At 36.3% G+C, this 21,651-nt stretch overlaps 1 protein-coding gene across 1 annotated transcript in view; it reads left to right on the top strand.

The window, feature by feature from the left end:
* Positions 1-986: 986 nt before the first annotated feature.
* The window catches only part of LOC121427698 (E3 ubiquitin-protein ligase MIB2-like), a 33,227-nt gene continuing 12,562 nt past the window's right edge, over positions 987-21,651 (top strand). Inside the window, exons 1-11 of the mRNA XM_041624221.1 lie at positions 987-1,185; positions 4,481-4,742; positions 6,771-6,948; positions 7,588-7,694; positions 9,610-9,795; positions 11,561-11,673; positions 12,149-12,262; positions 16,256-16,363; positions 18,100-18,280; positions 19,382-19,554; positions 20,648-20,796. Of these exons, the coding sequence (XP_041480155.1) occupies positions 4,505-4,742; positions 6,771-6,948; positions 7,588-7,694; positions 9,610-9,795; positions 11,561-11,673; positions 12,149-12,262; positions 16,256-16,363; positions 18,100-18,280; positions 19,382-19,554; positions 20,648-20,796 (1,547 nt within the window). The 5' untranslated portion in view covers positions 987-1,185; positions 4,481-4,504. The remainder of the gene's footprint in view (positions 1,186-4,480; positions 4,743-6,770; positions 6,949-7,587; positions 7,695-9,609; positions 9,796-11,560; positions 11,674-12,148; positions 12,263-16,255; positions 16,364-18,099; positions 18,281-19,381; positions 19,555-20,647; positions 20,797-21,651) is intronic.

Here is a 21,651-nt window from a genome sequence, read left to right as displayed (position 1 = left end):
AGGCTTGTCTTCAGCCTTTCTGGTCGTGTTGATTGCATTAAATAGATTTAACACACATGTATGGTACCCATGATGTTGATGAAGATAGGAGGTTAGATTGTTTTTTGCTATTCTAGTTCAGAAAAGTCTTAAAGGGGTGGTCCAGGCTGAAAATGTTTATAGCTTAATACACAGAGTAGAACTCACTGAGCAAAACGCTGAAAATTTCATCAAAATCGGATAACAAAGTTATTGACGTTTAAAGTTAAGCAATATTTTGTGAAAACAATCGTCATGAATATTCATTAGGCGAGCTGATGATGTCACATCTCCACTTTCAATTTTCTTATGTCATTACATAAAATCATATTTTTTTCATTATTTCATACTTGTGTGAATAAAATGTCTCCCTTATAATGAAATAAGTTGCAGCAATAAATATCTAATGCACTAAATCAGTTGACAATCCAATTTTTCTAGTTCTTGGAGGAAAAAATTTGAATAAACCTAATTTCATATAATAAAATACAAAAGAACAAGTGGAGATGTGACATCATCAGCCCACCTTACGAATATTCATGACGGCTGTCTTTACAAAATATTACTAAACTTTAAAATTCAATAACTTTGCTATTTGTTATCCGATTTTTACGAAATTTTCGGCATTTTGTGAAATTCTACTACTCTATTTATTAAGCTATATACTTTCAGCCTGGACCACCCCTTTAAGTAAGGAGACTCGAATACAGTGTAGGCATGGTAGAACTTCTTTAGGGGTGTTTGTTATTTTTTTCTGTACAAATATGTCTTCCCCTCTTTGGTAAAATCCAGGGGTAAATCCTGTATCCGTCCCTGACATGATTTGAGAACACATCGAGATTGTACACGCATGCGCACACTGTTTTTATGAGGTAATGAAAGTTTGCGAAGGGGATTCCCCGACGGGAATTCCCACACTGGCTGCTAGCTCGCAGCTGCTGACACAGACCCAGGCCAGGCTACATGTATTTGCACAGGGCCCCGTGATCGAGATCGAATAGAATAAAATAGGGAATCAAAGATCGTTGGTAACATTGCGGACCTGATACATACGCCATCACAACAATTTGTGATATTCAATTTTTTGGGTTGTTTTTCTGGCTGTTTTGTTGCTGTACTGGTCCTGGTCCATCTGGAGTACGTCAGCAATTATTATAACCCGTAAACGTAAGTAGTGTTTGATTTCAAAGTATGAAATTAAATTAGTTTGCAGTTTTCTTTTTGATCTTTTCGTCATCCAGCCAGGTAATTGTTGATTATGGAGTTATGGAGCCGTTGATATGTTCATCGTTCGAATGACGTATTATGGGGGTGTCTAAGGAAGGGTCGGGGGGGGGGGAGGGGTAGGGACCAGGGCTGAGATTTGTAGTTGAGTTTGAATTTATTTGGGTGAAGATGCCGAGGTGATGGGTTAAAAAAAATATAAGCTGATGGCTTCAATTCGTTTAGGTTTTATTAATTATATATTTTCTTGTATTTGGAAAATATTTCTTTATGTTTTTTATTTGACACTGAAAAGAAAGTTCAATATGTTGAATTTACTGTAGAAGTTACTTCTTGATGCGTATAATTATTATCAATGTTATAATTTTTTTATTGGAAGATGTCTGACATTGTGTTTTTAATATTGTAACATTCATGAAAAAATGTTAAATTTATGAGTTGCAATATGTCAAGGTATTTGTAAAGACATCAAAGTTCTATTTGTTATATATATTTTATTTTGTATATGAATTTAAGTTGTCAATAAAAACTACTCATTCAAAAAAATTATTGACAAACTTTCTCTATACAAACACAGGAAGAAACTACTTGTATAGGTACTGTCTCGGTGATACTAGTCATGCATTTTGTACACTGCTTCTTAAAATTCTTCCCCATTTCAATAATTTTTCCCACATCGTGATACTGATAAATGATGTGATGATGATGACTTGGATGATTTGATAATGATGAAAACAAACAGTAATGAATAATAATGTTAATATTATAATATTATGATGATAATGCATGTGGAAGTTATGATATGGTGATGAAGATCATGAAGACATGATGATGACAATGATAATATAAAAGTGGCAACATGCATGCAACAACAACAATATCATCTAATGATAATAATAAACAATATAATTATAATAATGATGATAATAAAAGGATCATAGACCTATCAATAACAAGAGCAAATGATGAGGATGAAATAAAGTTTTTTGTATGTTTTTCCATTTATTTTCAGAGACTTTTATACGATTTTGTTAAATAAGTTTTTTTTCCTTTAAGTTTTACCGAGAAACCTTATAGGGCACTCAACTGGCTGGTGCCTTAGTACTTTTCCTTGATAAAAAAGAAAAGTTATATGTCTAAGTGAACATGGCAGGCATAAATAAAGTATCCCAAATTATCCATTTTGACTTTAAGTTCTAAGTTTTATGTTGCTTGAAATTAGGGACAGGGGATATAGCCCAGCCACACATAGGAATTGGTACATTAAATCTCATGATCTCATAGAAAAGGGGAAAAAAGGAACAAAAAGTATGTAATTTTATTTCATTTTCTGAATATTATTGGGGAGGTGTTTTGAATGGGTTAATGACTGAGAAAAGGAGAAAAGGAAGGGAAAGTGTGCAATATCATTTTATATTCTGAATGTTACGTACGTCCTAAAGCTCTATATATATTATTAACAGATATAAGATATTCATATGAAATCAGTCATAATATTTGCTCTCTTGTTTCACTTGCTTGCACAATGCATCTGCTAATTCTGCTTAGAGCTTTTACTTCACCATATTTGATCTCAAATTTGATGGCTCATTACGCCACTGATATACCTTCCGTGGCCAAAATATCCATGGGTGTTACAAAGAAAAATGTTTATTACTTTGATGTTAGACTTTGTGATCTAAATGTTGCATTTTGGGTAATTTGAGTAGTTAGGACACAAGATGATGCTTTAAAAAATGGCTAGCTGTTGCAAATTATAATTTGATACTGTAGTGCATACCATTCAAGCATATCACAAGATATTGTAACAAAACTTGGGTAATAAACATATTTGTGCTCCTGTCTTATAACTGGTATCAATTCCTGTATATCCAAAGAGAATAAATTATACATATATCATGTAATCCAGTATTCTGTAATAATACAAGAAATGCTGATTGATGGGGGGGGGGGGAGAGGATGTGTAAGGAGGGGCATAAAGTGTAATCTTATTTCCCATTCAGTGCACGAGGCCTTAGGGCTTACATGCAAAATTAATAAGAATAGGGATATTGATTTCAGTAATAAACATGAAATGCAGTTGGGTGCATATTTGGGTTTCTAAGAAATCTCATGGGTCCAGAAAAAAGATATTAGAAATCTATCCTTCAAAAGAATACTAATTTTGTAAGTTTCAAACATCCAGAAAAATAATGCAAAATCATACTTGACTGGCATTAACAGTTTTGCCCAGGATTTGCATAGAGTTTCAAATAGTATGGAAAATAATACATTGGGCTAGACAGATGTGTATGGGAAAAGAACCCGCAGTCATAATAAAGCTCCCCATCGATGTACACAAGATCTATTTGTTCATGAAAACCTGAAAATGACTAAAGGCACCCTGCACAAATTGTGTTGTATTGATACCTAGCTATCCTCTACAGAAAAGTTTTTGCGCATGTGTCGTGCTTTGTGTGAAACAAGCTATTGTGTGTGTGTGATTTAGATGCTGGTATTGAAAACAATCTGATGTTAGACTTTGACTCTTATTTTGGTTTCAACTCTATAAATAGTGACAAGGAAAGAGTGCAAGTATGATCCAAGTGTGTTTGAATAGATGGGGTTACACAATGCTGCATTCAGATAGATAGATAGATAGGTATATAGATATATAGGTGGATAGATGGATGAATAGATAAATAGATAGATAGATAGGTAGAGATATAGATAGATTGATAGATATATAGATATATATATAGAAAGATAGATAGATAGAGTGATAGATATATAGATAGATAGGTAGATAGATAGATAGACAGATAGATATATAGATTAGATAGATAGACAGATACATAGGTGGATAGATGGATAAATAGATAGATAAATAGATAGATAGATAGTGAGAGATAAATACATAGATTAGACAGATGAAAGATAGATCTACATGTATAGAGAGATAAATACATAGATAGATGATATACTAGTAGATATATTAGATAGAGAGATAAATAGACATGAATATATAGACATGTAGGTATAGATAGATGGATGGATAGATGGATAGATATATATATATAGAGAGAGAGAGGGAGAGAGGAGATAAGCAGAGGAAACTAAATGAGGAAGAGAGAATGGGAGGATGCAATGATGGCCGGGGGTTGAGTGTTGAGTGGTGCCTCTTTATGTGCAGTATGTATGATCTTGATGTACATGTAATTTAACATACCATTTGATTGTTATATATTTCTTGAAGCAGGAAATTCCAAGGTAACCAATTAGGATGTCCACCCTCGAGATTGGACAGCGAGTCGTCCGGAGCCCCACCTGGACGTGGCGAGACCAAGATGGCGGTAACGGTCACCTTGGTACTGTGGTCAAGCTGAAAGATCAAGACCCTCTAGATCCAATCCCTAATGGTTGGGTCAAGGTCCGATGGGATAATGGGAACAGGAACAACTATCAGGTTGGGTCTAGTGATGACTGCTATGACCTCATGCTCTTTGACAATGCCCCGGCAGGTAATATGGATATGTTCATATTCAAATCCAAATTTATTTTCAAATCCAAATTCAAACTCAAATACAAATTCCAATTCCAATTCCATGCAATGCCGATTCCCATTCAAATTTATATTCAATCTAAATTAAATTAAATTGAAATTTAAATACAAATTTAAATTCAAACAGATTAAAGCTTCAAATTTTAAATCGAAATTCCAATTCCATTTTCAATTTAAATTTTGAATTATATTCATATTCCGATTCCAAGTCATATTCAATACAAATTCAAAGTGAAACTCACATTCAAAAATTCACATTCAGATCAAATGATTGTTCACTTTCAAAATGGAAATATAATGCAGGAACTTATGATTACATACAAACATATTATATTTATAGACAATCCATAATATACTTTAAAAATATAGATATGAAGATATACTCTGGAAATTTGGAAACATGGGTTTTCAATCAAAAGCGTGGCTTGTATGATATGAAGCCTCTCCACCCCTTCAAAGAAGCTGATATTTGCCAATGAAGATTTAATAAAGTAAAAAAGTATTAAAATAATAGATGAAGCAATAAATGCTCAACAATCCCTTTGAATTATGTTAAAACTGGCCAAAATCTCTTGACCCATTCAATTTCGTAACCCTAGCTAATCCAGTATATTTTTTATTCAATATAAACTTCAAGAAACGGCTTAATTGTGATTGACTGTCGAGCCTAGCATTTTTACCACTAAGGTTGACATTGACTGGTAAAAATACCATTATGGTAAGTTTTATGATACAGGCCCAGTTCATACTGAATGTAAATAGCTTTATTTCAATAATTAATTCATACATGTATATGGAAAGGTGAATTTTCACATTAATAAAAAAAATTATCATATGTTCACTTGGTAACTGTTTGGTTCACATTTTCGGTAACATTCACGTGATTGTGTTTATTTATTCCCCCTCTTTCATGTTTTCCCTCTCTTATGATCATATCTTTAGAACTTGTGATCTTCTGAATATTTTGATAGTTTCAAACAAATATGTATCGTTAATGGAGTTGGTAGAAAATAAACTTTAAACTTCTGTGAATTTCCCTCAACTCGTACACCATATCTTCATGCTTGATTGAGCTGTGTGGAAAACAATGTTTTTAGATATTAGATTACTTCCCTAAATAATATTTTCATTTGATTATCCTTTCTTTATATTGTCCCCTTAAAGAGAAATTCCAGTAGTTGCAGTTAACACTGATTTCATGAGAAAGTCTGTAAAACAAGGCTTAATTGCAAGTATATCATCGAGGATCTAGATCTGGTACAGTTACATTAACTGGACTTTGTGAAATCCTGAAATCTACGCTGAAAAATGTTCACACCGAAAATCCCCAACACAGATAAGCGCACGTGGGACAATGTATAATTATTGCTCAGGGCGTCGGGCCCGACGCCCTACCCGAATCCCGTGCTTATTTGCTGATTTCTCAGCAATTACACAATTTCTTCCAGAATCCTTTGGCACATGCGTTTTATTTATACAAACAGACACTTTAGTGGTCATTTCATTGGATTCTGTACGAACTCATTTTGATATCGTTACCAAAACTAGCATTTACCTTTAAGCTTAGCACTTGTCTGTAAGGCTGATTTTTAACTCAATTACATTGACCAGTGCAGTCAAGCATATCAATTAATTCTAAAATACTAAGCTTTCTTTTCTGGGCTTGTGCCATCACATCTGGTCATTGCATCTGGTCTGGCAATTGCTTAACCCTGAAAATTTGAGAAAGGACCCCCTAAATTCCCCTAGAGATTGGGTCTCATTTACCCAATATTTTCTGGATATTATAAGCCAAATACAGAAAGGGGGTACTATAAACTTGATTCAACTTGTCCAGAATTTAGGGGGGGGGGGGGCCTTTTCTTGATCGATTGGGTCATGTGATTGCCCCACCAGACAAAATTACCTGATATAATACGAACATCCTTCCTCGAAAATTTTTAAATTTTATCATTCTCAATTTCATCATCATTATTCATTTCCCCAGGCGTGAATCATTTAGGTATTCAGTGTGATAGTTGTTCGACGGAGCCCGTTGCTGGCATGCGCTGGAAATGCAGCGATCAGAACTGCCCTGATTATGACCTTTGTACTCAGTGTTACATGGATGACAAACACGACACGTCCCATGCATTCACACGCTTCGTTAGCCGGAAAGAAACAGGGTTTGTCAAAATATTTTATTCTAACAAGAGATTTAGCTCTTTTTTGAAAGAAAGTGTGAAAATATTTGAAATTTAGAATATTTTTTTATTATGAATGTGTAATGTTTCCTCTGTGTTACAAAATGGGGCAATGGGAGCAGGTATGCTCACACAGCCTTATTTCCATTCATATAATCTGGGTTTTGGTGAATAGGGCCCTGGGAATGGTTTTCGAAGAGGGGATTCTGCTTTGGAAAAAAAACAAAATGCGACCAGCGAAAAGAAAAAAAAGTTCTTACTCCAAAATGAAGGTAATTTTGATCAGAAGAAATTTGACAAGCACACACACAATAAAGGTTCTTGCGCCAATTGAAATGAAAGTAATTTTGGTCAAATTTTTACCTTTTAGCCAAGCAGCCTGATTTTTAGGGGGGGGTGTGCCTATATGGTTTATAATAAATGCACAGCACCCCTTAGACAAATCACCCCCATCACCTCCACTTCCAGGGGCCATGTCTTGGTGGTGATTTTTAAAAAACTTTATCCATAAATATTAAAAGATAAATATATAAAAAGAGAAGTGAGGTAGCAACTGTGTAAATCAGGCAATTTTTTCTTATTTCTTTTTTTTATGAGTAACAGTAGTTTGTGTTTGTCTAGGATACTCTTGGGGCCTCGGTTTGGTGAAACTAAAACAGTATCGAGAGGATTGTATCCAGGAGCAGAAGTATGCAGAGGAAAGGACTGGGAAGGCGATGAGGATGATGGTATGGATATTCATCACATGTTTATTGTCTCCTAATTGTTGTGTTTGTAAATACACTATGCCGACTGATACCGTCTGGGGGCGTAGTTCCCTGATTGTAGATCTGATTAACCACAATAAACGTGTACTTCAAACCAAAAATTTCTGTCATAAAGTTTGATTATTTGGATTCAAACATAACGCTAATCTTTATATGTCATATTGTCCACTAATCTTGGGTGGTGGAAGCATTACTTTACGAGGTTGTCAGACTTTATAATCAAATAGATGAATAAATATATTTATTTATTTCCCCTCAGCATGATACAAGCAAATACTACAATGTACAAAGTCAAAGGTTTACATGATTTTCAGCAAGAGAAAAACAGGGACTGAATTAAGAAAAGTATTAGATTAACAATAATGAATGTCACGGTGACAAAGCTAAGCCACAAAAAAAAATGATGTAGGACAATGAAGGAGGGTTACCTGAAGAGTAGTGCTTGCAAAAGAACAAAAGAAGCAAGCCCCACCATATAATTTTGCAACATTGTGTAGGGTTTTATTTGGTATTGGCATTTGCAGAAGAATGAGTTGCTTTGAATTGCCTTCATGCAAGAACCAATTCTATTCCTGTAGTTAGTGATATCAGAAGTAGAACGGTGTTGGCTCAGTCAGTAACCCGTCTGCCCATCGAACCAAAGATCATGGGTTCAAGTCCACCATGGGCGGGTGACTGAAGCCAGTGCGTTGTGTGTAAACGTCTCTCCCATGTTTCATAGATGCAGGCTATGTTACAATGGAAAACACTCCGTCCCTCGGATAGGATGTTAAATGGTGGACCCGTGTAGAGGAGAGTCACCACCTTTGCCCGTTAAGAACCCATTGCACTATTCGTATAAGAGTAGGGGGAAACCCCGGTGTAGTGGTCCACCTGCATTCCCCCCAATCAATTGTATCGGGAGGAGAGACCTGCGGGTCACAGCGATTCAGTTCGCTTTTCGCCTCCCAGGCATAGGTGACGCCAAACAAATAATAATAAAATCTAGGTTTTAAATCCAGTTTATTCCTCTATCTTGGAGATGGCCTGGTGGTTGTTTCTTAAAACTGTAAGTAAATTTTACGAACGACTGGCAATCCTTTCTTAGGCGCTAAATCAACATCAGTGAAAATTTGGTGTATGTCATTCACCACAAGAAAGAATTACCAGTTGCTTGTAAAGTTGCTCGCAACTTACGAACAAATTTACGAAACACCCACCAGGACCCCGTCTTACAAAGAGTTACAATTGATCCAATCAATCACAACTCTCTATGGAATTCCATGATCATAATTTACTCTGCAGGAAATTTGTAAAATGTCCTTTGTATAAACAAAGGAGAACACACCAAACTGTCAATAAATCAATGAATTTATGGATATACATTCATATCTAGAAAAAAATGTTTGAGCAAACATGCATTTTATGTGTTGACTTTGCTGGCTTTCCATAGTTGCGATTGATCATATCAATTGCAAATCTTTCTAAGACGGGCCCCTGATTAACCTTGCAATGGCAGAAATCGTTTGTACATGTTTCTCTCATGATATATTGCCCCTGCTTCTTACTTGTTTTTCTGGGCACTGTCTTACAAAGAGTTACGATTGATCCAATCAACTGTAACTCTATGGAAATCCAAAAGTATCAAACTTTTTTCTACAGGAAATTTGCAAAATATCCTTTGTAAACAAAGGAGAACACACCAAACTGTCAAGATATCAATGACTTTAGATATACATTCATATCTAGAATTTTTTGAACAAGCATGCATAATGGATGTTAGCTGCTGGCCATCCATATAGTTGCGATTGATCAGATCAATTGCAACTCTTTGTATGACAGGGTCCTGTTGTATATTCTGCAATCATGTTATATTGTTATACATTTTGTGTATCAGATTCCAGGGGATCTGTTCGTGAGGTATGCCCCTTCTCGGAAAGACCGCGGTCAGGCGTCAATGTCCGCTGGAACCAGTCTCGGAGGATCACCACTCACAGAGTTGGATACGATGGGAAAATGGATCTAAGGTGCACCACACCCGGCGTAGGCATTAGCTACTATGCCAGCCATCTACCTATTTTAGGTATCGTATTGGTAGATTTAGATTTTATTCATTTCCGTTCAACAAAATAAACAAAATTCAATCTAAGAAACTATACATTTTCAAAATAACACAGACAATTCAATGATAGTTCATAACAAATATTAAAGATAAATTAAACAGAAACCAAATTATCTTTGAAAAGAATGTGGAACTGACTTGCGATGAAAAGCAAAGCTTGTACGAAAGGCAAGCCCCGAAACCTAGTTTCAAGACATAATTAACAAAACTATATACAATCATAGAGCTATTCCATGATACAATAATGGAGACCGACAGGAAATGAGCTTAAAACAAGTAGTCTACAAAATATCAGAATAAAGCGGGTAAGTGAATACAAACTCAAGAGAAAGTAATCTGAATTATAATCGCAATGATAACAAAAAATAATAATAATAAAGATGAATAAAAAAAGTATAAAAATGTTAGTAATAAGATTATAATCAGGAGAAAAAAGGACGCGAATGAAAGAATGAGGGAGAGAAGGGTGGTGCAAGTAAATCTGAAAATGGAATTTTATGATTATCCTTCACAGTGAATGAAAGGAGAATTGACCCAAACATAAAAGTTGCTTTCAGAGGAAAAATAAAAACCAGACAAGAATGAATAAGTGACAGTTTAAACAATATCAGAAAAACAATAAGAAAGGTATGAATTTTTAAAAGTTGTAAAAAATTTGTAATCACCATACCTATGGAGACTTCAAATTGGCCACATTAGTGATGTCAAGTGATGTAGGGCAAGAACTACATTTCCAGTTACTCCACTACGTAAAATGGCTAGAATATAATTTTTTTCAAAACGGTTTTACTTTGAATTATATTTTTCTTTCATGAGGACAATGAACAATATACTACTTCATTTATACTCTGATTACTGCCCCAGGAGAGAAACACAAATCCATGATAATAAAGTACATGGCATATGGGAAGTAAAGTTGTTCATAGTTTCCTACAAATTTGAAATCTAAATAGGATGTCAACTCTAAAACAACCATAACTGTCTAATTGCTTATCCATTTTCATTCAAATTTTCATCATTCTGTTTTTCCCTACCAAACATTAAAGATAATTATTGGAATAGACATAAGATCCCACGCTATTTAAGTTTGGGGGTTGAGACAATAGCTTGTTTCAAATATGTTCTCTGTACATACCAATGTCAATGATGGAAAGAATATAAATTTTTGATATATTTTTATAATGATAAAGAAATTCAGCGTTTTTGTTGTGATACAGTAGAAACAAGACCAAGACGAAGTAAGGCATTTTCTCTCCAACAAAGATGTTCATTATCATTATTATGATTTGTATTTTTTGTTATTATTATTATTGTTATTATTGTTATTGTTACTATTACAACTATTACTATCTCCACAACTTCTAAACTACTACTTTTACTGTTACTACTGCTGCTGCTCCTACTTCTATTACTACTACTACTGCTACTACTAATAATAGTAATACTACTACTACTACTGCTACTACTACTACTACTACTATTATTACTACTACTACTACTACTGCTACTACTACTACTACTTTTACCACCACCACTTCTAATACTACTTCTACTGCCTATACTGCTGCTACTATTACTGCACTTCTGCTACTTCTACTGCCGTTCATTATTGTTATTTTTGTGTTATCATCATTATTTTAAACTATTATATATGATGTAGTATTTGTTTTGACTCAGTTCTTCTGATAAATTTCTGATCCTGTTGATGTGGTTGTCATGGTAACAGGTAAAGAGGTTGGCTTGAAGGTCGGAGATGCGGTAGCCATTACCCTTGATAGAGAAACGCTACATATGATGCAACAAGGCAGTGGGTGTGGTTGGATACCAGATATGGGGAATGTGAGTAGCATGGTTGCATTTTTATCATAATAAATGTTCTTATGTTAACATTATGGGAAAGTTAACACTGCAGTCATATTAACAGTGTGGTTGCATCAACATTGTGGTTGTGTTCACATTGCTGCAGTGTTAACATTACTATAGTGTTAACATTGCATTTGTGTTAACATTACAGTTGTGTTAATATTGCTGTCGTATTAACATTTTGGTTGTGTTAACATTGCTGTTGTGTTAAAATTACAGTTGAGTTAAAATTACAGTTGAGTTAAAATTGCAGTTGTCTTAACATTTCAATTGTGTTTACATTGTGATGGTACAGTGTATGACCCATCATACCACTAAGTTATTCATCCAAACTGGTCTGTCTTTTTAATTATGTTTGATCCTCTCTCCAAGATTAGCAGGTAGAACATTCACAATTGTCGCTCAGAATATGCTCTAAAGTCAATTTGATACTTTTTAAATAACTTTCTAGCTGTTTGGCAAGGTTGCCAAGGTTACTGGTGTCAACTTGAATGGGAATGTACAGGTCACCTACGCAGACGAAGCAGAGCAAACTTTCACATTCAATCCAGATGTACTGAACAAGGTAAGTCTGAAGTGTTTATCTTTCTTAATCTAGAGATAATTTGCTGCTCGGATATTTCTCTTAATGCACTCATTAACATACACACATGGGCCCACATTTTAAAGTTTGATTTAAACTCTGGTCTAAAGTTGTGGTTTAAATATGGATATAGCCAATTGTGATAATTGTGACTTGAACAGTAGAAGTTAATGGTATCAGCTCATTTGACTCTCAAATCATTCTTAAGTCGCTGGGAAGGATAAATGAAATAATTGTCTTCACCACTAACAAATTAGAAAAGCTAGAGCACAGTAAACATAAGAAACATACCAAGTGAACAAAGTTTGACATGTTTGGCTTTCCATAACTTTAGCAACGAGTTAGACCATGGTCTAAGATAAACCTGGGTTCAGAATATATGGACCATATACTCACACACATACACTCGCCCATATCTGCTCTCTAGTCTGCTGTATAAACCCTTCACTCAACGTGGTCTGAATATGCAGTCTACTTGTGTACTGCAGGCCCTTTAATTGAAACAGCAAACTTGATCTGTCCTAGTCTTCTTTGAAGACCCACCTGTTCATCACGGTTTTCCCTCGGGGTCTGTTCCTGTAGACTAACCCCTCTCTGCAGAGTATCACACACATCCTCTCTAAAAAAATTCCATCACCAAAAACTAAAAATGTTTGCGTTGATCTTTACATGCTTTTAATCTAAGATAATGAATCTTATGTAATACTGTGTTGTTTGTTCAAACATTCCCCCTATTGCTCCATGGTTACTTTCTGTAAAAAATAGTTAGCCCCCCTTTCTACTATCAAAATACTAATCACACACACATACTCTCATTTTGAATTACTTCCACCCACTCCCACATATTTATTTGATTAATTTACTTCCACCTCCATGTTTTACTTCTTGTGCAATCTTGAGCTGCTCTTTATCTATTCTCCCCCACACTATCACACATCAGCTTATAGCTACATCAACTCATACACTCATCTCTATTGAACCCACAAACCCTTTATCCATACGCACGAATCCCAACCCTGCGCATGTAAGCACTTACCAACAAGCCCATATACTCCCACACAGACCTATACACTAGCTCACTTACCGACACACCAAAAAGATCTTACACCCACACAAACACCTAAACTGTAACCAACAACCCCACACACCCACTAGCCCTTACACATCCACACTCACCTGCTGTTTCCAAAAGCCCTAACACATCCAGGCATTCATTTATTCACAAGTATACACTCACCCATACCCATCTAGACACCCACACACACCCACAAACATAACTTACCACTGCACTCACACCCACATTGAGACCTACACTAGCACTTACACTACCCCCACACACCCTTACCATGCAGGCACCCACACAATCATCTACTAGTATATTTACCCCACAGTCACCCACACACTCTTAAGCCCTTACACATCTATACACAACTGTACACTCATCCACACACGATTGCACACCCACATACACCTACAATTACCCATGTACTCACCCCGACACACTCACATGAAAACCTACACACTCACCCACACACCCACTACCACTTACACATCACACACATCTAGACACCCACACACACCATCACAAACACCTACACTTACGTATGTACTCACTCTGACACACCCATGAAGACCTACACACTCACACACACACACCCTCTAACACACACACATCCACACATATCTAGACACCCACACACATCTAGACACCCACACACACCATCACAAACACTTACACTTACCCATGTACTCACCCAACACCCACATGAAGACTACACATTCACCCCACACACCCACAGCACTTACACATCCATACACACACCATTACACATCTAGACACCCACATACACCATCACAGACATCTACACTTGCCCATGTACTCACCCCGACACACCCACATGAAGACTACACATTCACCCCACACACCCAATAGCATTTACACATCCACTCACACCATTACACAACTAGACACCCCACACACACTTACCCTGTCCTAAGCCCACACACCCACATAAAGACTTACACTACTTCAACACTCACTCACACACACCCACTAGCCCTACACATCCACACATACATGTACACTCACCTCCTGCTTCCAAATACCCTAACACGTTCATCCAGGCACCCACAGAATGACCTACATTTACCCCACAGTCACCCATCACCCTCTTAAGCCCTTACAAATTTATACACAACTATACAATCACACACACACCATAACATATCTAGACACACACCCACAAACACCTACACTTACCCCTGCACACACCCCACACACACCACATAAAGATCTAAACTAATCAAATACCCCACACCCGCACTATCCCTTACACATCCACACACACCTATACACAATCACCTCGATCCTGCTTCCAAAAGCCCTTACACATTCAGGCACCCACACAATTATGTACATTTACCCCACAGTCACCTCATACACTCTTAAGCCCTGTACACTTACCTACACATCATTACATAAACACCCCCATAAACCCACTAGCTCTTACACATCCACACACTCCTATACACTCCCCCACACTTGCCCCTGACCTCCCATAAGCTCCGAGTCTGCATCCACATACCCCTCACACTCATAGGCCCTCACACATCAAGACACCTACCCATACTCCAAAATACCTACACTCACCACATGCACACACACCTAACAGCTTACAGGAAATACATGAGAGCGACTGGTGTTTTTTCGTCCTAATGACAGCCAAAGTTGACCCTTAAGGCGACCGCACACCTTACGACTGGTCTGCATGCGACCCGATTTCAGAATAAAATGTAGAAGAATTTGGTGCTAATATTGAGACTTGGAATGTCTTACTGTGTAATGTTCTGAATCATTGTACGAATACCTATGATCAAATTTGTAACTATGCTGTCATCCTTCTTAGAATAAATGCGAATTTATTATCTAGTTGTAATGACGTCATAGCAGCCTTATGATTTGCTACAATTTGAAACTATTTTTTGCCTTTACTCCAAAATAAGGACTTGCAATGGTTATAATATTCTTTCAATTAATTTCAACCCCAAATAAAATGATGTGTTCCATTCACATCTTGAGAAAATGAGCAAAGTGCAATTTGTTCCAAATCGGATTGCGAACATTCGTAATTAGGTGTGCGGCTGGTGGCCTTTAAACCCCCCAATTAAATGCTTCTCGGCAGACCGTCTTGTTTAATATCGCCTCAAGATCTGCCACACATACTATTTTACACAGTTAATTGTTTACATACAGCAGAATTATGAGAAATGCTTTTACAGCATAGTTGCTCCTTCCACAAGAAAGTAGTCCTTGAAATGGAAGAAATAGCTCAAATAATTCAGCGACTGCCCAATGCGGATAAAAAAGCCCATACTGAATAAAAATGATTTCCTACCTTGATACCTAAACTTATCCTATGCAACGAGACAATAATAAATAAAAATAATATAGGATTTGTATAGCACATGTGTATCCATCTTGTTAGGTGCTCAAGGTACTCCTATATTACCCCGGCTTAGCTAGTCTACCGATTCCGGCAATCACAGCTTTTTGAGGAATTACTTCCTGCCAGATACCCATTTACCTCGCCTGGGTTGAGTGCTGCAAATTGTGGGTAAATTTCTTAATGACGGAAATAACAACACGATCGGGAATTGAAGCCACGTCTCTCAGATGGAAAGATGAGAGTCTTATCCACTAGACCACAATGTCCTCACAAACTCTCACCCAATCATCAACATGCCCATCTCCTTCATACTTATTCCTTCTGTATCTCACTCTCTAAAAAAATCATGTCCTTTATTTTACCTTTATACATGTACCTCTATACAAACATTTTGTATACTTGTAACCATCAAAGTTATTATCACTTATATTATTATTAATCATTACTTATATCATTATTAATCACTACTTATATCATTATCAATTATTACTTATATTATTATTATTAATCCTTTGTTTTTTCTTTCCAGGTTCCAAAGATAGGAAAGGGAGACCTTGTGCAGATCAATCAAAACCTTACGTACGTTATGAATCTTCAAGAAAACAGTCAAAATGGATGGGTGGATGGAATGGAGGAGGTCAGTCAAAAATTCAGTTTTTATTGATTGATTCATTGCTATTTCGATTTAGTTATTTATCGTCCTCATTAAAGTAATGCATCATGTATTATACAAAAATTCAAGCAAAGAGCAGTGAGAAAAACCAGGAAGCTTGACAATGGCTTCTCTAGTATTCCTTTTCATTTTCATGTCAGTGAATTCCAGTAGTAATATCATAACTATAAAAAGAATCATAATTAAATTGAAGAGAATAATGAGAAGAGAATTCTGAAGAGAATGAGACAAAATGTCAAACACATTCATTCTCCCCCAATTGTTTCAGTACTTGGGACACCCCATCTACCCCACCTTATGAAAATCATACTTGTATAAAGTTATTAGTTTCTCTCAAGTTACAAAAAACATACATGTTACGAATGGAAAGGGACACCATTTGCATCAATGGAAATTTCATCAAGGATATTAAGTACAGTAGTTGAATCATATATATTGGAAAAAAGTTTATAAGGGTATTGTAATTTTAATTCATTTCATTTATTTTCCATTTCCAAAAATCATTTACAATAAGTTTTGCTACATGCATCTTGATATAATTATCATCAATAAAACAAGGAAACCTTATATGTATAATAATCAAGATAACCATGTATCAGGTTGAAAATGGAGGAAGCTTGTAGAATGCAGCCTCCTATACATATTTGTGTGAACAATGTAGACAAAACACAAATACAACATGGTAGAATTTTTAGCATGAATCTCTGGGGGGCCACTTACATTGACGAGTGGATACCATGCGCGACCAAAAAAACATGTAAAAAGGATGTCTTTTTCACGATAGGGCACATTACGTACGTAACGTGATAAGGGTGTAAAAAACACAAAAATAATGAAAAAAAGGTATCTATTTCGCTAGGAAAATTATGTGTTTAGGGTCGAATTTGCAGGGATGAAAAAACAAAATTAAAATGTTTTATAAAGGATGTCCTTTTTGACCCAACACTTTGTGTTTGGAGTCCGATTTGCACGAGGTGTAGAAGGTGGGGTCGTACTAAAGCAAATAAGGTAAAAGCCAACGATCGAAGGACCCTTAACAATAAAACATTTCAGGGAATATTTGGCAAGAGTGTCGTTTTTTTTCCAATACGTGTTAAGGGTAGGGTTTCACACACCAATACTTGTTAAGGGGTGCATTTTCAGAGTGCTTTTCGAGACCCCATGGTCGCGCATGGTATCCACTCGTGAATGGAAGTGGCCCCCGGGGCATGAATCCAGTTTAAAAAAAGAAAGAAAAAATAGAAAATGAAAAAAAAGCAAGATCACTAGTCTCCAGAGTCTTGCCCCGGCACTCACAGCGAATATTACGGATCAACGTCAGGAAAACAAAAACTAATCATGGTTCGTAATGCTGAGTAAAACAATTTGAAAAAATATAATGTATGAGTGATGAAGAGTTAAATACACTAACGAGTATCTTGGAGAAACTTTGTAACCTAAATTTTAAAGAATTTAGGCTTGGGAATCTTTGATAGTATTGTTAAGAGTAATAACTTGCCAGCTTAGCTAGTTACATTAATGTAATGTATTCTTTGGACTTCTCATTAATTCAGGATATTGTCAACCCATTGACTACTAGACATGTTTGATCCCTTGTACAAAGCCCATGAGAATGAATGGGATTCTGTAGTCGACAAATTAATTATTCATAACTCTACAAAAAGATTTATGAGACGGTGCTTGAATATATCTATTTTCAGTGTCTTGGATCGCAAGGGACAGTGATAAAAGTTGATTCCCTCTATAACAGTCGATTGCGCGTGACAGGGAAGGAACAGATTTGGTCCTGGCACCCTTGTTGTCTGTCCATCCTCAAGAAGAATTCTTCAACAGACGATGAAGGCATCCAGGGCGTGGAGTCTCTTGGCCGCAAATTATTAGGTATGTTACATAAATTGGAGCGTTGTGGTCCAGTGGATTAGTCTTCTGACTTTGAAACAGAGGGTCATGGGTTCAAATCCCACCCATGGCGTAATTTCCTTCAGCAATTAAGGAATTCATCCACGTTGTGCTGCACTCAACCCGGATGAGATGAATGGGTACCTGGCAGGAATTTATTCCTTGAAAAGCCAGCGCATTGTATAAGGGCTAAAGCCAGGGTAACAAGTCCTTTGGAAGCGCATAGGGACGTTATGACATAATGTGATATGCGCTATACAAGAACTGCATTTATTATTATTATAATTATTATCAAATTTTATTTTATGTAACATGAATATTTATGATAATAAAATCATTGTACCTACAACGTAGGAAACGATTTTCATTTTTTATGGGATATTTCTTTTCAACAATATGACATTTCTTGAATTTATGTTGGGGGGCTTTCTCTCTGATCTCTACTGCTGCCTTTTTTGTACAACATGCAACGTTGCTGGTAGGCATAGCGATTCCTCATTCTGCCATATATAAAAATCATTTAATAAATGTTCTTGAATATTGTGTGTGTTTAGGTCATGGGACAACTTTAGAAAAGATGGTTGTACCCCCCCACAAAAAAGGGTGATTAAGGCTGTCATGAGTCCAAAATCGCCCATCACTCTCATCTACATGTATAACCTACGCTGCTTTTATATATTTGGTGCCTTATCCTCCACATGATGAATAGGGAAATACTGTATAATACTAGAATAAGCTGCTCTCGTGGATAACTTGTTCGTGAAACTCTCTAAGTGTATGGGTCTTATTGTGGGACCCCAGCATCTCCATGAATGACCCCCACCAAAAAATGAAAAAAACAACCAACCATACAAACCTTAGAATTGAGAATGATTTTGAATTTGGATTATATTGATTAGGCTTTTTAATCAATTATGATAACAGAATTACACCTGAAAAATAACTTCCTAAGAAGCATCAAAAGCTTATGTACCATGAAGCAGCACCCATTTTGCAGAATATCCAAATAACTATTTGAATATGTGAAATATGTGTGTATGTTGTCATTATATCAAACCGTCCAACATTTCTCCCTTTTTATAGGTGGAAGTGGCCATGAAGCAATATTGAAAGCCTTGATGTCTCTACTTGGAAAAGATAGTGGCTCCTCAGATAACGAGTCGGGCGATGGAGGAGAAGCAGCTCAGCTGATGAACGCTGCAAAGATTGGCAATACTGAACGGGTCGTGGAGATCCTGTCCAAATCACCTGAAATGGTAATCGTCTCAAATTCAGGGCCTGACTGAATTTTTCTTGGGTATCAAGTTCAGAAGATACTTATAGACAAATCATATTGTTATAACCTGTAGAGTAGTGGGGAGTGATGCAATTAAAGATGAGCTTCATTATCAAATACTTGCAAATACTTAATAGATGCGTGAATCATATATTCCATAATCATCTGAAATTTATCTTTCCAACGAGAGGGGGGGGGAAGTTTCACAAAGATGTATAAGTGTGGCTTAGAGTCGCTTTTATATTCAAATTTGCAGGTGATGTAAAATACATCACTGCATTGATTGAATTATGCTTAGAGGACTTGAGCTTCTCTGTGTCAATAATCAGATATTATTATTGTTACTATTATTTATTTGGCAAAGTGAAAATTGCATAAACAATACAAACAACTCAAATATCAATGAATGAATTATAGAAAGAGAGTTTAACCACTTGAATGCCAGGGGGAATGCCAGATATTTTGTGCGCATCGGTATTCACATTTTCTGAAACACCCCCTCGGGTTTTAGACACAAGTTAGTTTGAAAGCGTAGGTTCAAATCCCACTGCTGCCACCATAACTGCACTTTAAGGTATACTTCAGAGGATTCTAGAATAGTGTAATTAAAAATCTTTATTAACCATAACCACACAAAGCACGTGCACTTTGCATGATACAATATCTATGGAATGACATTTCATGTTACACAACATAAACATAATTGAGTCATACTGGTTGAGTGGATTTTGGCCTGGAATGGCGTTAGCTTGTTGTCAACCTTGTTTTTCCTAGATTAATTTGATGGTTCAGTGTCAACTGAGAATCAAGTTACAGTGTCTCAGATATATAGAGATGTCAGGGCAGGAAAGCAAATTCATCAACAATTTATCCAACAGGTTGTCGGATCTGACAACTTTACTTGATATTGACTGGGTGAGAAGCATGCACTGCCACAAGGGGAACTGTTGGATCAAACCTTTGACAATCCTTTCATGAAATGCTGCCCTGATGCCATTGACATGGTAAATGTGGTCTATGATGGTAGTCATACAATTGCACACTGTACGTATATCATTATGAAAATATTACAGGCACATGCAACAGCAGGAGGGAAGACCGCCCTTCATAGAGCAGCTGTACAAGGACACCTTGAGGTGGTGCAGGCCCTGTTGGGGGCAGGAGCTGAGATCGATGTCTCTGATAATGGTGGAAGCACACCCCTTCATTATTCTGTTGAGGGGTAAGTAAAACCAAGGACCTGCATGCACTTACAAAAAGTTGTGATTGATCCGATCAAACACAGCTATGGAACGCCAGCAACGTCAACAGATAAAAAGGAAGGTTTGTTGAAAATGTTTTCAAGATATGATGTATATTCATAAACTTCTTGTTGCTTTCATGACAATTTAGTATGCTCCTCTTTGGTTATGAAAGGAAATTGTGCAAGGTACGTGTAGGAAAATTTTGAGATTGATGGATTTTCATATAGTCGAGGTTGATCGGATCAATCATAAATCTTTGTAAGACAGCTCTAGCACCCAGAGGTTACATGTGGCAGGCAGGAAATTATATCCCCTTGGTCTGTATAGCTACAAGCATGAGAAATTCTGGTGTGATTGTGGAATAAAGAACAGTTCTCTCATGTCTACACAATAATTAAATGATCCTTTTCAGTGATCAATTACTTCAGATAGTCTTATGTCTTCTACCGCATGGTTCAAGACCCATTTAGTCTAGGCCTATTATTGATTTGGTCTATATTACAGTTTGGTCTGCTCTTTGTACACTTGGTATAATACCCACTATCTAATAGTTATTTTGTCTGTGCCAAGATGGTCTAATCACTAATCACTCCGGTCAAAATCATCATATTAATTTCAGTTTAGAAGTAAAGTGGTATACATGTATATTTCCTGGTAAAATGCTTCTTGAAAGAAGGGTGAATGCAGGAATGACATTCATTTAGGAATTACTTCATGAAGAAAATGGGAAATTTTCTGTGATGCTTGTTCCTCTGAAACATTGCTTGGTGTTGTAGTAGTAGTAGTAGTACATCATGTCTTTATTTCAGTAGTCAATAGTCAAATCACTTTTG

Source organism: Lytechinus variegatus, chromosome 14, assembly GCF_018143015.1.
Source record: "Lytechinus variegatus isolate NC3 chromosome 14, Lvar_3.0, whole genome shotgun sequence".
NCBI classification, from domain to species: domain Eukaryota; kingdom Metazoa; phylum Echinodermata; class Echinoidea; order Temnopleuroida; family Toxopneustidae; genus Lytechinus; species Lytechinus variegatus.
This window is presented reverse-complemented; position numbering and strand designations above follow the sequence as displayed.